This window comes from Diospyros lotus, chromosome 7 (genome assembly GCF_014633365.1).
Source record: "Diospyros lotus cultivar Yz01 chromosome 7, ASM1463336v1, whole genome shotgun sequence".
In the NCBI taxonomy this organism is placed as follows: domain Eukaryota; kingdom Viridiplantae; phylum Streptophyta; class Magnoliopsida; order Ericales; family Ebenaceae; genus Diospyros; species Diospyros lotus.
The window spans coordinates 32,127,230-32,141,659 of record NC_068344.1 but is presented as its reverse complement, the minus strand read 5'-3'; the positions used below and the strand labels follow the sequence as shown (position 1 = coordinate 32,141,659).

Sequence of the window (14,430 nt, the reverse complement as noted above, 5' to 3'; positions counted from 1 at the left end):
TGATCGCCTATGAAGCATCGGTGAGTATATTTCAAAATACTAGTTCTAGAACATTTTTTTGACAAATTTTTTCTTTTGTATCTTGCATATACTTTTGTATATTCTTCATAATCTTTTCATATTTTTTTATTACCTATTTAGATTAGTTATAGAACATAATAATGCATACTTATTCTATGAAAATTAATACAATTACAATACTCTCAACTTCTTCTTTCATATATCTTTTCTAAATACCAGGCTCTATCAGAATGTCTGGTTTTCACTCGATACACAGAGTTAATGAATGGGATTATAGACACTATCAAAGATGCAAAGCTACTAAGGGAGAAGAACATCATCATCCACCATCTAAGGAGTGATGAAGAAGTTGCTCAACTCTTCAATGGGATGTGCAAGTGCATCACGCTTACTCATATGCCTTATATTGATAAAGTCATTGAAAATGTGACCAAGACTTACCGTGATACACCAAAGGTTTGAGTCTGCAAGTGCATGAAGATGTATGTGTATCGTTCATGGAAGCTCTTGACCCTTCTTGGAGTTCTTTGTTTGATGTTGCTAGTCGCTTTACAGTCACTCTGCTCGATTTATAACTGTCCTCGTATTTTGAACACAGTTAGTGGCATCGATGCTTGATTGAAGCCTATGTAACTTGGCTTAATTAGTTTCATTGTTTGTGGATATTAGAGGTTCTCAAAAAGTTTAATTTTCACATTTTTCGGGTTGAATTATTCCCTATTTTGAGTGCCTTGTTTCTTGTTTTCCATATCTCTTGGATGTGCTCTTCTACGGAGTATGTATGTTGTGGTGTTATTGTGCAATGCAAGTGATCCCTACCATTTCTTGAGTGTCAATTATCATGGATAACAAGTTAGATTTTGTACAAAATAAAGAAAGAAATTTGGGGTCATATTAAAGACCAATTCATAAAGCCCTTGGCTTTGACGACAACAAAAGAAAATAGTTCTTCTCTGAGTTAGCAATGATGCTCATCTCCTTATTATTTCCATTCACCTTTTCTGTTGAGGTTTCTCCCTTGAGAGTAGAGCTTGATCAACATTATGCCAAGGTTTTATTGTTTGTAGTATTTTCTCTCTTTTAATTTCTTTTTCCTATTTGGCCTTCCTCTTCTCCTCGTTTGATCTACCCCATTGGTCACCACCTTTTTTTTCGCTCCATCCTTTTCTCATACTACTTTTTCTCCCTTTCCTTTTGCCATCCTCTCACTCTTTCTCAATGGACAAGTTTCGCTACCTCTATATTACTTCAAGTGAGAAAGCATCCTTGGGATCCTCGAGGGTCTTTGGTAGTTCTAAACATACAGGAGGACAAAGCCGTAGCCTGTTTGTGAGTCATTGGTTCATGATTTTTGCTCCATCCTAATAGAGTTTGTGTTTGGAAATTTGATCTTTACCTATCAGCCGATCCAATATTGGTTCTATTGGTTTGTCTCATTTTGTCTCAAAGCTCGAGATTTAGCTTTTCTTTTCCTGTTTGTTTGTTTGTTTTTTTATTTAGTTACTTCTTTTCTTTCTATTGTACTATTGTTTCCTTTGTGTGTCAGTTTGACCTATAAATCTAGGTCAATGGCTTAGCCATGTTTAAGCTCTATAAATCTAGGTCAGTTTGTCTCAAAGTATTTGACTCGTGAATTCACTTAGCTTTATACCTTGCTTAAGAAAAGGAGAGAAACAAAAGCCAAACAAACCCCCTCTTTTCGTCTTTTATAATTGGATCCCTTCATTCATATTGGCTTCGAATTCTTTTTCTGTTTTTTCAACATCAACTAAAGCAAGGGATAATAATCAGAGTACTGATATGCTATTCCAACAAATTAAATACACCTTGCATTTCTTTTCTCTATCTATTCTATTTATTCGTTTATCATCTTTGTCAATTAATTAATTTGGATAAGGGGAATCTCATTTATTGGCTTTGGATGGATGGTACCATGTTTGGACTGCTTTCAATTAAATGACCGACTTGCGCATCCATGTGTGGTCTTGTTGTACGTAGTAAGTGGAGATATTTCTTTTTGAGCTGACGTAAGGGAGAATTAGATCATATATTTTGGTATATATATATACATCATCAAGAGAATACTTAATAATTTAAGATTAATAACAAAATATTAAATTAGGACAACCTCGCCTCTTTAACATACTTTTTTGGCTTATATATATTCAAAGATTTAAGTCTTTGGATCACTTATAATACCTCTTGTGAAACTACGTACCTTTTCTTCCAAATATTAACTTAAAATTTTAGTTTTAAAATTTATAATTTTTTGTGTGTGTGTGTGTGTAAATAAGAATTTATTGAAACAAAAACACAAAGTATCTATAACTTAAAACTTGGACATACCCTAATTTTCACAGCAAAAGAACAAAACAAAGAAACAAATATGAAAACAAATATATAAAAAGCATTCATTCGATTACGTGTAGTATATGAATGCCAAATGAAATATTCAAAAGGCTACACTTCAATTTTCCTAAGTACTTGAAGGTTGTTTATGCAAATACTGACATTTATATATGATCTCAACACTTGGTTACTCACCTAAATAACTCAATCAAAAAATCGGGTGGGTTAGCTCTTGATCCAAGACTTATATTAAAAGTTATTTTTTAAATAATTTCATGTATGATGACTTTATATGCTACAAAATTATGTAGCTCACACTACAAGAGTTTTGATTTTTTTCGATGATGAGAAAATCACCGGGAAAAGTAAAAAAATCATCGATAAAAGTTTTACCGGCGGTAATTATAACCGCCGAAAATACCTCCATCGGAAAAGGTTTCCGGTGGTTTAAAACCGTCGGAAAATACTATTTACCGGCGGTTTATAAAAACTGCCGGTAAAAAAAAATTACCAGCGATTTTAAAAAATCAATGGAAAAGTTTTTACTTTTCGCGGCGGTTATTAAACTGCCGGGAAAAGTATTGCCGACGGTTAAAAAACTGCCGGCAAAGTCAAAGAATTGCCGGCAGTTGAGAAAACCTCCGGCAAAGTAATAAATTTGCCCATGGATTTCACAACCGCCGGCAAAAAACAAAAAAATCGCTGGCAATTTGAAAAAACAAGATTTTTCAAAACTATATTGATGTGGCACCACTTAAAATTACCAAAATACCCCCACGCGCCAACGGTCTTACCCGCCACGTGGATCGCTCGAGAGACTGACACGTGGCAAGTCAACAATCTGGAGCGGAGCCCGAGAAATCCGGGCCGGGCCGCAAGGCCCGTTCCACCTTGACCGAGATTCTCGGGAGTCGTGCCCCCGCTCAACACGGGTTGATCCCGGGTACCCCATAACGGGTCTACATATAAAGGACAAGAATCCTCACTAGGTAGGCCAAGTTTTACAACTCTTACATTTATTACGACTTGCATTTATTCTACTAATTTGAGCGTCGAAGTCCACCCCGGGGGACCCTAGTCCCGCCACTCCGTTGTCTTGCAGGTCCTATCACCGAGGTCCGACATCGCCAAGTTCGAGATCCGATTCCCGAGGTCCATTAGCAGAGATGGCACGTGGTGGTCGGTCCCAAAAACCATCATCATTTAGCGCCCACCGTGGGGCCGACGTCCAGACTCGCTAGCCTCTTTTTTCCCTACCTCGCACCTCAGACTTCAACTCATCACCTCGGACCTCGGTCTTTCCGCAGGTATCACACGACTTTCGCTCCTGACCATAACTACCCACATGGCTCCTCGAAGGGATGTGACTCGAAGCCAGGCTAGAGCTAATTTAGAGGTCCCACCGCAAGGGGAGAATCCACCACCTCCAGCTAATCCAGTACCGGAGGATTGACTCACTAGGCTGGAGAATCAGGTCCAACAGTTAACAGAGTTGTTGACTGGCTATTTGCACCAGAATGAACAACATCGTCAACACGTGCCCTCTCAGCGGGCGGAGCACCAGTCGCCTCCTCTTACTCGGGAACCTCATCAATCTCGCCAGTCGGGTTAGGACATCCACCCCTCTGAGGCGGCAAGTTCTACCTCTTCCCCCTCACGAGAATGAGGGACTGCTCAGGAGAGGCGACTGCGTTTCCTAGAAAGGCAAGTCTAAGAACTCAAAAAAGGAAATGAAGAGCTACCCTACCTCGGCTCTAACCAACCCTTGAGCAAGGGTATCATGTCGGAGGTCTCACCAGAAAGGTTTCGTATCCCATCCATCAAGCTCTATGACGGAAGCACAGACCCCTATGATCACGTAGAACTTTTCTCCTCTCACATGCTGGTGCAATCGGGGTCCGACGCGATGTGGTGCCGGGCATTTTCAGCTACTTTGGGAGGTCATGCCCGGACTTGGTACTCTTGTCTTTCCCATCGTTCCATCAACAGCTGGGAAGAGCTAAAGACCTGCTTCCTAGCCCATTACGCTCCCTTGAAGCGCCACCGAAAGTCTTCTATGGCTCTGGTAAACATCAAGCATAACCAGAGTGAATCCCTAAGGGATTTTGTGGCTAGGTTCAATGAGGAGGCGTTGAGCATTGACGAGTTCGATCAACGGATCGCGATGGTGGCTCTCCAGAATGGCTTGAGGGCTGGACCATTCGCTCAGTCCTTGGCTAAGACTCCACCTCGTACTTTCATAGAAGCCCTTACACGGGCTAATAAGTACATCAATGCGGAAGAAGTGATGAAGGTGAAGCGAGCTGAACAACCTGACAAGAAAAAAAGAGAAAATGAGAAGAAAAAGCCGATCATGGAACAGAAGACGGATTACCGCCCCTCCTGAGCTCCTGATCGCTCGGGCTTTGGGGGTGCCCATGGCAGCCCGGTGAGTTATACTCCCCTCAATGCCAGTCGAGCAGAGATTTTATTGGCATTAAAGGATAAGGATTATCTGCGGCGTCCTCCACCGCTGAGGTCTCCACCCAACACTCGAAGCAAAAGGAAGTATTGTCGTTTCCACCGCGACCATGGCCATGTTATAGAGAACTACATCCAGTTAAAAGAAGAGATTCAGGAGCTTATCAACCGAGGTTACCTCCGAGATTTCGTTGGCCAAGAAGGCGTGAGTTCGGGTAGAGTTGAGTCCAAGTCGGATAATAGGAGAAGGTCTCCTACTTGGGATTGCTTCCGAGAGCGAAGTTGGACACCTTCCTGGAGAGAAGGAAAACAACCTGCTGGGGATGGATGAGCTCCAAGACCTGTCGCAAATCCGAAAAGCCACGTGCAATCGGCGCATTACTATGTACTATAACCGATGAGTCCACTCTAGGAGTTTCATGCCATGGGATCTTGTATTGCAACGGTTCGACATGATTCATACTCGAGACGCGAATAAACTAACTCCGAATTGGGAAGGATCGTACTGGGTGATATAATCCTTAAGTCCGAGGGGCATATCGACTAGAAGACATGGAAAGCAAGTCCTTGAAGCATACCTGGAATGTCCAAAACTTAAGGAAGTTTTTTCAAAGATGAGGGGAATTCCTCGAACCTCTTTGTACTCTTTTTTTTTTACGACTAATGGCAAGACTTCGGATTCTCTCCATCTAATAGCAATCTCACGAAGGCCAACACTTCGCCAAAGAAAAATCCAAAGGTTACGAGCCCTAGGCCGTCCCCAAAGGTGGACTAATGGCCACGGAAAAACTCATCCAAGGGTCACGAGCCCTAGGCTGTCCCCAAAGGTGGACTAATAGCCAAGGAAAACTTCTAACCCAACACCCTCCTCCGTGAGGGAGTGGCTAAAATCCGAGGGTCACGAGCTCTAGGTTGTCCACAAGCCGAATGTGGACTAATGGCCACAGAAAAACTCTAGCCCAACACCCTCATCCGCGAAGGAGTGGCTAAAATCCAAGGGTCATGAGCCCTAAGCCGTCCTCAAAAGTGGACTAATGGCCACGGAAAAACTCTAGCCCAACACCCTTATCCGCGAAGGAGTGACTAAAATCCAAGGGTCACGAGCCCTAAGCCATCCTCAAAAGTGGACTAATGGCCATGAAAGAAACTCAACACCCTCCTTTGCGAGGGAGTGGCTAAAATCCAAGGGTCATGAGCCCTAGGCCGTCCCCAAAAGTGGACTAATGGCCGGAAGAAACTCAACACCCTCATCTGCGAAGGAGTGGCTAAAATCCAAAGGTCAAGTGCCTTAGGTCGTCCATAAGCAGAGGATGGACTAATGGCTGGAAGAAACTCAACACCCTCCTCGATGAGGGAGTGACGAGAATCCAAGGGTCAAGAATCCTAAGCCGTTCCCGAGCCGAAGGTGGACTAACAGCCGAAAAAAAATTCAAAGCCCAACACCCTCTTCTGCGTGGGAGTGACTGAAATCCAAGGGTCAAGAGACCAAGGGATCCCAGCTTGACAAGAGGATATCTCAACCTGATCAGCCAGACTAAAGAATCCTACTAGAGGATATCCCAGCCTGACCAAGAAAGGGAAGACAGAGATTAGGGAAGGAAAACAACAACTGGGCTCTGGTCTAAGGGAGCTCAACAAGCATGGTTTAGTTTGGGAAATCTCAAGCTACGCCTACAACAAAAGAAGGCCAAAGAAACAGGTTAGTCAAATTAAGCCTTATTTTGAAGCCTATTTTGTTATTAAGCCTATTTTGTTATTATTAACAAAATATAATAATAATAATAATAATAATAATAATAATAATAATAATAATGGGAGGGGGAAAGCCCAAGGGTCGGCCATGGCCGACCCAATGCTCACCCATATATATATATATATATATTATATATATAAAAAAAAAAGAGGGGCAAAAAGGGCCCAAAGGGAGAGGGGAGACCTCCTGGCTCATATATATATAAATATATATATCATATATATATATATATATAAAAAGCAAAAAGGGCCCAAAGGAAGGGGAGGTCGGCCATGGCCGACCTCCTGGCTCGTATATACATATAAATATATATATATATGTATATAATAAAAATAAAAAGAAAGGGCAAAAAGGGCCCAAAGGAGGGCCGACCTCCTGGCTCATATATATATATAAAATAAAAATAAAGGGTAGAAAGGGCCCAAATGGAGGGGAGGTCGGCCATGGCCGACCTCCTGGCTCATATATATATATATATAAATATAAAATAAAAATAAAGGGTAGAAAGGGCCCAAAGGGAGGGGAGGTCGGGGCCGACCTCCCGGCTCATATATATATATATATATACATATATCATATATAATAAAAAAAAAAAAGAAGCAAACAGACAAGCAACAAGTAAGGAGTAAAATAATATAAATAAAAAAAGCAATGGAAGAATTAAAAATAACAAAAGCGAAAAGAGGAAAAAACTAACCTCATGAGTTTGGGGCTTAGTTGTCTCATACTTAAAAATACTCCTACACATCTCGAGAAAAATTTACAGTTAAATAGCCTCAGAAATTAAGTTACTCCTCGACCCAGCGTGATTCTCAGCTCAGCTCAAGGAGTGGGGGCAAGTGATGTGGCACCACCTAAAATTACCAAAATACCCCCACGCGCCAACGGTCTTACCCGCCACGTGGATCGCTCGAGAGACTAACATGTGGCAAGTCAACAATCCAGAGCGGAGCCTGAGAAATCCGGGCCGGGCTGCAAGACCCGTTCCACCTTGATCAAGATTCTCGGGAGTTGTGCCCCCGCTCAACACGGATTGATCCCGGGTACCCCATAACGGGTCTACATATAAAGGACAAGAATCCCCACCAGGTAGGCCAAGTTCTACAGCTCTTACATTTATTATGACTTGCATTTATTCTACTAATTTGAGCGTCAGAATCCACCCCGGGGGACCCTAGCCCCGCCACTCCGTTGTCTTGCAGGTCCTATCACCGAGGTCTGACATCGCCAAGTCCGAGGTCCATTCGCAGAGGTGGCATGTGGTGGTCGGTCTCAAAAACCATCATCATATATAATAACTAATAATAACCTGTATAACAATCAATAATAAAATGTATAACAAAAAACCATCAACAATTTTAAAAGATTTACCTGTTACACACAATAAATATAATAACTGTATACAATAAATCTATTTAAGTACAATACATTTGATCATTTAAAAAAATCAATCTTGTCTCGTCTCATTACACACTACCATTCAAAAGCACATACAAATCAACCCTAAACTAAAACATGTCCAAGTAACGTCAAACAATTCTTGATTACACCACTATGCCATTCTCCAACCAAAATTGCATATCATAGTTTTTCGATCTGCATTGGAAAACAATAGATCTATTCAAGTATGCACATTAACTATGAAATTGTATAAAACATGTCTAAAATTACATAACAACTGTATACAAAAATAGTTACATCAGAGACCCTCCACGATATCGTAGTTTTACTATTATTAGCATATCTCAAGACACGCATCCCAAAAAATTGTCGAGGCAATGGATATAAAGGCTTCTGCACTTTCTGAAGCCTTTATATAGTTTTAAATAAAGTCTCGAATTATTTATGTAGGAGACTAGTTTGAGAGAATTATAGAAAAAGAACAAATAATTTTGGATTATTTTCTGCATACTTGTGGAAAGCATATAATTTATGTAGACTAGGAAATTGTATAACAGGAAACCTAAAGATCAGCTATTGTGGGATTTTGGAACAAAGTACATCACATAAAGACCTATTAAAGTGATGCATAGATGATAGAGCCATGACCTACAGGAAACACCAAATGGGGACTAGACATATTCCTACTACTGTATGTTTATGTGAAGAATCTTTTTTTTTTCTTAGTGTGAACTTTGAAGAATCTTTTTTGAACCATTAATTTTCTGAAATAACTATTGCTAAACTAACAAATTAGATATAAATCCACTACCATAGAGCACATTATTATTGATAATATTATTTTTTTAGGTGAAATAAAATAAGGAATAAATGCTAAATTAGACCATCAATCAGACTCAAGAGGTTTAAGTAGAACTAAAGTTGAAATATATGTGCACGCACCCGCGAGTATAACTTTAGTGAAAGTCAGAAAAGGAATGAAAGGATAGTTAAATTTGAAGGCCAATGAGTACCTAAGAGCTCTTAGGTACTCATTTACATTGTTTTAAAAATTGAACCGGACCGGTCGGTCGGACCGAAAAAATTGGGAACCGGTGGCCTATCTGGTCTGCTTTGACATAAAAAATCAAATCTTCTTCAACCCGGTCAAAATCCGATCGAACCGGATTGACCCCAGTTTTTTTCACCCTCACACTTATTTTTAAATTTTTAAATTTTTAATTCTTAATTAATTTTTTAACAACATATATAATAATTATATATAAAATATTAGTTGTATATTAGTTAATAATAGCATTTCTCACACTTATTTTTAAATTTTTAATTCTTAATTAATTTTTTAACAATATATATAACAATTATATATAAAATATTAGTTGCATATTAGTTAATAATAACATTTCTCATGATAATATATAGAATATTAGTATTTCAAATATATATATATATTATTTAATTATAAAATATATATATGACATCATTCGGTTAGACCACTCCGATCTAATCGGTCGGACTAACTGACCCGTGATCCAATTAATAGGCCAGTTCGCTCTCCGGTCCGATTTTTAAAACATTGCTCATTTATCAATCAGACTCTCATGTTATAGAGACGAACATGTAGGCAGACAAACAGAGGAAAAAACCCACAATCCTCAAAGACTAACTAGTTAACTACACTAGGAGAAGTTAATTAAATAAGCTACAACTTCTCCTTTGCTTTTTCACTTAATCTAACAAAGGGAGCCCAAAATCATCTCGAACAAAAAAAGAAAATAGAAAATTAAGTGAACTGCTTGCCAATATGATACAAAATAGTAAGAGGATTAATCTCGCCAAATAAAAACAATGTAATTGCTCAACCCAGCCCCAGATGCATGTTGGCCTCCAAAAGCTACTAGATTAAATGTCTAATTTACAATAAAACCACAGAAAAGAAAAGACTGGAACACAAGGGTTGAACTCCAGTGATCTAGCAATAAGTATAAATATATATATATATATATAAAAGAAATGTGAATATGTTCCCAACATAGTGGGATTAAAGCTTATGGTGGCGGTTGTATGCGTGACTATATTCCAACACAACACTACCTGTAGGTGAAAAAGGAACACTTATCCAATGTGGTGCAGTGAAAGCAGCCAACAGCTCATAAAAAATTACACAATAAATTAGCATCGCTAGTAATTAAACCAGAGACACCATATATCATCACAACTATTACATTTTATTAACTTCAATAGTCTGGTTAACCTTCCTAACATTACAAGCTTTCACCTTTTCTTTTCAACAAAACAAGTTCAAGTAAGACTGCTAGCATGTATGTGTGAGTGCATGTACATGAGTGAGCTGGACAGCTACCAAATACTGTAAGCAATTAAGTGTTTTACCAACGATCTAGCATTATTTTATCCATCATTAAACACATAATCTGAAATTGCTCACCAAACCAAAGAGGGAACCAGATCACAGATAAGCATTTCGCTGTCAGATCAACTAGAGTTAAAACATATTCAGTTATGCTTATTATGAATATGTTAATGGCTTATGATGTCCATACAGTGCGCCAATTAATTTGGTAATGCAGCATTACCAAATGATGGGAAGCCTCATCATTTGGTAATGCTGCTAATGCAAGTTATATTCTGAGACTTTGAAGGAGAATATTAAACCATGGTCTAAACTAATGACAAGTCAAAGCCATCTGATTGCATAAGACGAAGAATAATCCATCCACTAATCACATTTTCCTAATCAATCAATAGACTAATTAATTTGTAATTTGCCAAAAATGTACAGAGTATAATGAATCAAACTAATAACGGCCATTGTTTGTCAAGGTCATGGCAGTGTTGCCAAACCTCATTGTTAACCCATACCTGCAGAAAATCTTCATCACAAAATTATCTCTAAGTACCCAAACACCAATGAGGCAAAACTTAGCTTTGTTTACCAAAAAAATCAAAGCACAAACATGTCTCAAATCACCACAGCTACACACCAAACTTATTTACCCAAAATCAATAGCACATCCTCAAAAGAGAACCACCAAGCCGAGACTTGAAAGTCTCAGGCTAAAAGAAACACCCAGCAAATGGAAGTTCAACACCTCAATTTTTGGCAACAAAATCAATCAGACACGCACATAAAAATTAAATGCAGAGGCGTCACAATGCAAGAACCCGCAATAATCACATGGGTTTCAAATCATAAAAATAAAAAATACATCAATGCATGAAATCGGCGAGATTGGTAAAGTTCAATTAAGTAAAAGAAAAGAGAAAAGAATTACTCACTTTCTCTGACCTTGGATTTACTGATTTTTCGCCTTTGGTAGAACTTGAGAATAGAGATTTGGAAGAGCCTCTCTGAAATGACAGTGGTCGCCTCGACTGAAGTAGCTAGTAGAGACTTTAACAGTGTCGATGGAGAGAATGGGGGCAGACTGGTGATGGTTACGACTTCAAGAGCTTGGGAATGAGGGCGAGAGCAACTGAGATGCGAGCGAGCGAGGGCGAGGGCGGGAGCAACTGAGATGCGAGCGAGGGTAAGAGCGACTGAGAGTCAGCGAGCGAGGGCGAGGGCGAGCGAAACTCAGCGGTGAGAGCGAGCAAGAGAGACACAGCGAGGCGCGAGCGAAAGAAGGTTAGGGTTTGCAGAGGGGAATTTTGGAAGAGAAAGGGTGAGGGAAGATTTGGGCATGGGCAAGGGGAATTTTGGGCGTTTTATATATAAGTCATATCCCCGGCGATTTTAAAACTGCCGGGGATGTGTTAACATCACCGACGGTTTCTACAAACCGTCGGAGATGTGTATGTCATAGCCGGCGACCTTAGAAACTGTCGGGGATTTGGTATTTTCCCGACGGTTCCTCAAACCGTCGGAAAAATTTCGCCGGCAATACCATTGTAGTGTCGTTTGACTACATAATTTTTGTGAGCAATTAATTAATTACATATATAGAAATTAATTACAAATTGTCAAACTTTATATAGCAAATCCATATTGAATAACTTTTTTGTGAGCAATTAATTACAAATTGTCACACTCAAAAGAAATCTATTCCCCGCAAACAAAAAGAAATGGAAATTTGAGAGATTTTTTTATTGGTAGGATAAAAAATTTAGGAGATTTTTGTACCCATGTCTTCTAGACCCATACCCATGTCAAACTAAAATCACACCTAACCTATTTAATTATCTCTAATTATCATTGGCCATAGTTTCTACACTTTTTCATCTTTCTTAATTTTCCCGCCACTAATTCCCCACTTCCAGTCTAATATGAATTTTTAGTCTAAAATAAAAAATAAAATAGACTCCCCTAGGAATGCGGCTGATTTCTCAAGCAATTCAATTGCAAGTTTGAACTCAATTAATGCAGGCTGGATTGCAAGTAGGGAAGGTGTACCAGATTGTTTCATATGAACAGTTTGAGTACAAGTTTGCTTGCAGAGGCTTGAGATATGGGCTCGAGGCCCAATCTATAACTACCCAACCCAAACCCAATCAGTAATTTTATAAATCTATATCAAATAAAAAAAATTAATCAAACAATTTTCACTTGGTTTTAACATTCAATATATATATATATATATATATTAGTTATAAATATAAATCATTCATATATTTGTCACAGTAATAAAACATTAAGTTACCAATAAACAAAATTAAGAAAATTATAACTTTAACTAAAGATATTTAAAAAGTGATGCAAAAGAAAGAGCTGGTTGCTAAGAATTGAGTGTTAGGCTTGACTCCAATGGCTTGCTATTTGAATCGCCATCGCCAAATTTAGGGAATCAACCCCAAAATCATACCTCTAATAGCTCTCGCCATTGCCAAATTTCTGGCGAAGTTCAAAAGGGTTGCCAATTGTGGCGATCAAAATTTTTAAGGACAGTATCACCATCTCCCCCCCCCCCCCCCCTTCCTCACCCCAACCCAACACATCAATCCCGAAAGAGGATGACATCGGTTAGAGAAGAAAAGGATTGGTCGAAGAAGAGAGGTGCAAGCGTGACAAAAGACAAATCGACTGCAAGATCCAATGGTTGAGGCGACCAACAGAGGCAGCGACGACTCCAGGCAATTGGCAGCTTGCAACACGAGCAGAACAACTCCACGAACGAATAACTTGTGGTTTGAGCAGAACAACTCCACGAACGAATAACTTGTGGTTTGTATTTTTTCTGAATTTTTTATTTACTTGTGTATTGGATGAGTAATATTGTGTATTTGTATATTTGATTACTAATTTGTGTATTTGATTATTGAGTTTGTGTACGTGTGCATTTGATTATTTTGTATATTTAATTATTGATTTTATGTATGTATGTATCTGATTATTTTAAATATTTGATTATTGATTTGTGTATTTGATTATTAATTTTGTATATATATGTATTTAATTATTGATTATAGTAGTAAAAAAGTATATATAAGGTAAAATAAATATAGATTTGAAGTTTATTAATAAATAAATAAAATAAAGAGTCAAATAGAGAAAAGAATATGAAATGTTGTTCACATAATTTTTGAAATAAAATAAAAAAATAAATTATTAATAATATAATAAGGAATGAGAAAACGTTAAAAGAAGTTGGGGAAATTGTGTTAAGATGAAAAATAAATTAATTGTTCCATGCAGTGGGGGAGCCACATGTTGGCTAGCTGGGGCCTTGGCCACAATTGGTTTTTTTATTTTTTTTATTTTTTATATATATTAGTATGGATAATTATAATTTTTATAATTTGACCAAGACTAAAATTAGCCCTTAGCTCGGATTAAAATTCTTTCTTGGCTCCGCCACTGGTTCCATGCAAAATGCCAAAAGTAATAGATATTACTTTTGGCATTTTGCATGGAGCAATTAATGCACCATGCAAAATGCCAAAAATAAGTCAGCTAAAAGAACCCTAATTCTGGGAAGAATTTTCCTACAAGAAGCTTCATAATGATGTTGAAAAACATAAATGGACCTAAACCTAGCTAGGATTAGCTAGGAACCCCATATTTATCATCATTATGTACTAAATTAAAAGGGAGAGAAATATTTTGTGGAACTATCAAAAATATGACATTAGTGAGTGTGACGTTTTCTTGCTATCATGCATGTACTGGCACATTCATTTTCCTTGTGATATATATAAAGAATGGTCCCTCCTAGGTACCACAGTTTGAATGGTCCCTCCATGGCTGTCACGTGGAGAGAGAGAGAGAGAGAGAGAGCTATGAGAATCAGACAAGCATATTATGAATTATTTAAGGAAGCATTATTGTACACCAAATACATTCGATCTCACTAATTTAGAAAAAGAGAGAGAGAGAGAGAGAGAGAGAGAGAGAGAGAGAGAGAGAGAGAGAGAGAGAGAGCGATGGTTGTTTTGGTAAATAAACAAATAAAAAAATGTAGTGTGATAAGAATACAAGTTATTTTTTTTTTTTT

General features: G+C 38.3%; 1 protein-coding gene across 1 annotated transcript; it reads left to right on the top strand.

Annotated features, from left to right (window-relative positions):
- The first annotated feature begins 4,276 nt into the window (after window positions 1-4,276).
- LOC127805675 (uncharacterized) lies at window positions 4,277-4,756 on the top strand. Its single transcript, XM_052342430.1, has one exon. The coding sequence runs from the start codon at window positions 4,277-4,279 to the stop codon at window positions 4,754-4,756; it is 480 nt and encodes a 159-aa protein (XP_052198390.1).
- Window positions 4,757-14,430: the final 9,674 nt, after the last annotated feature.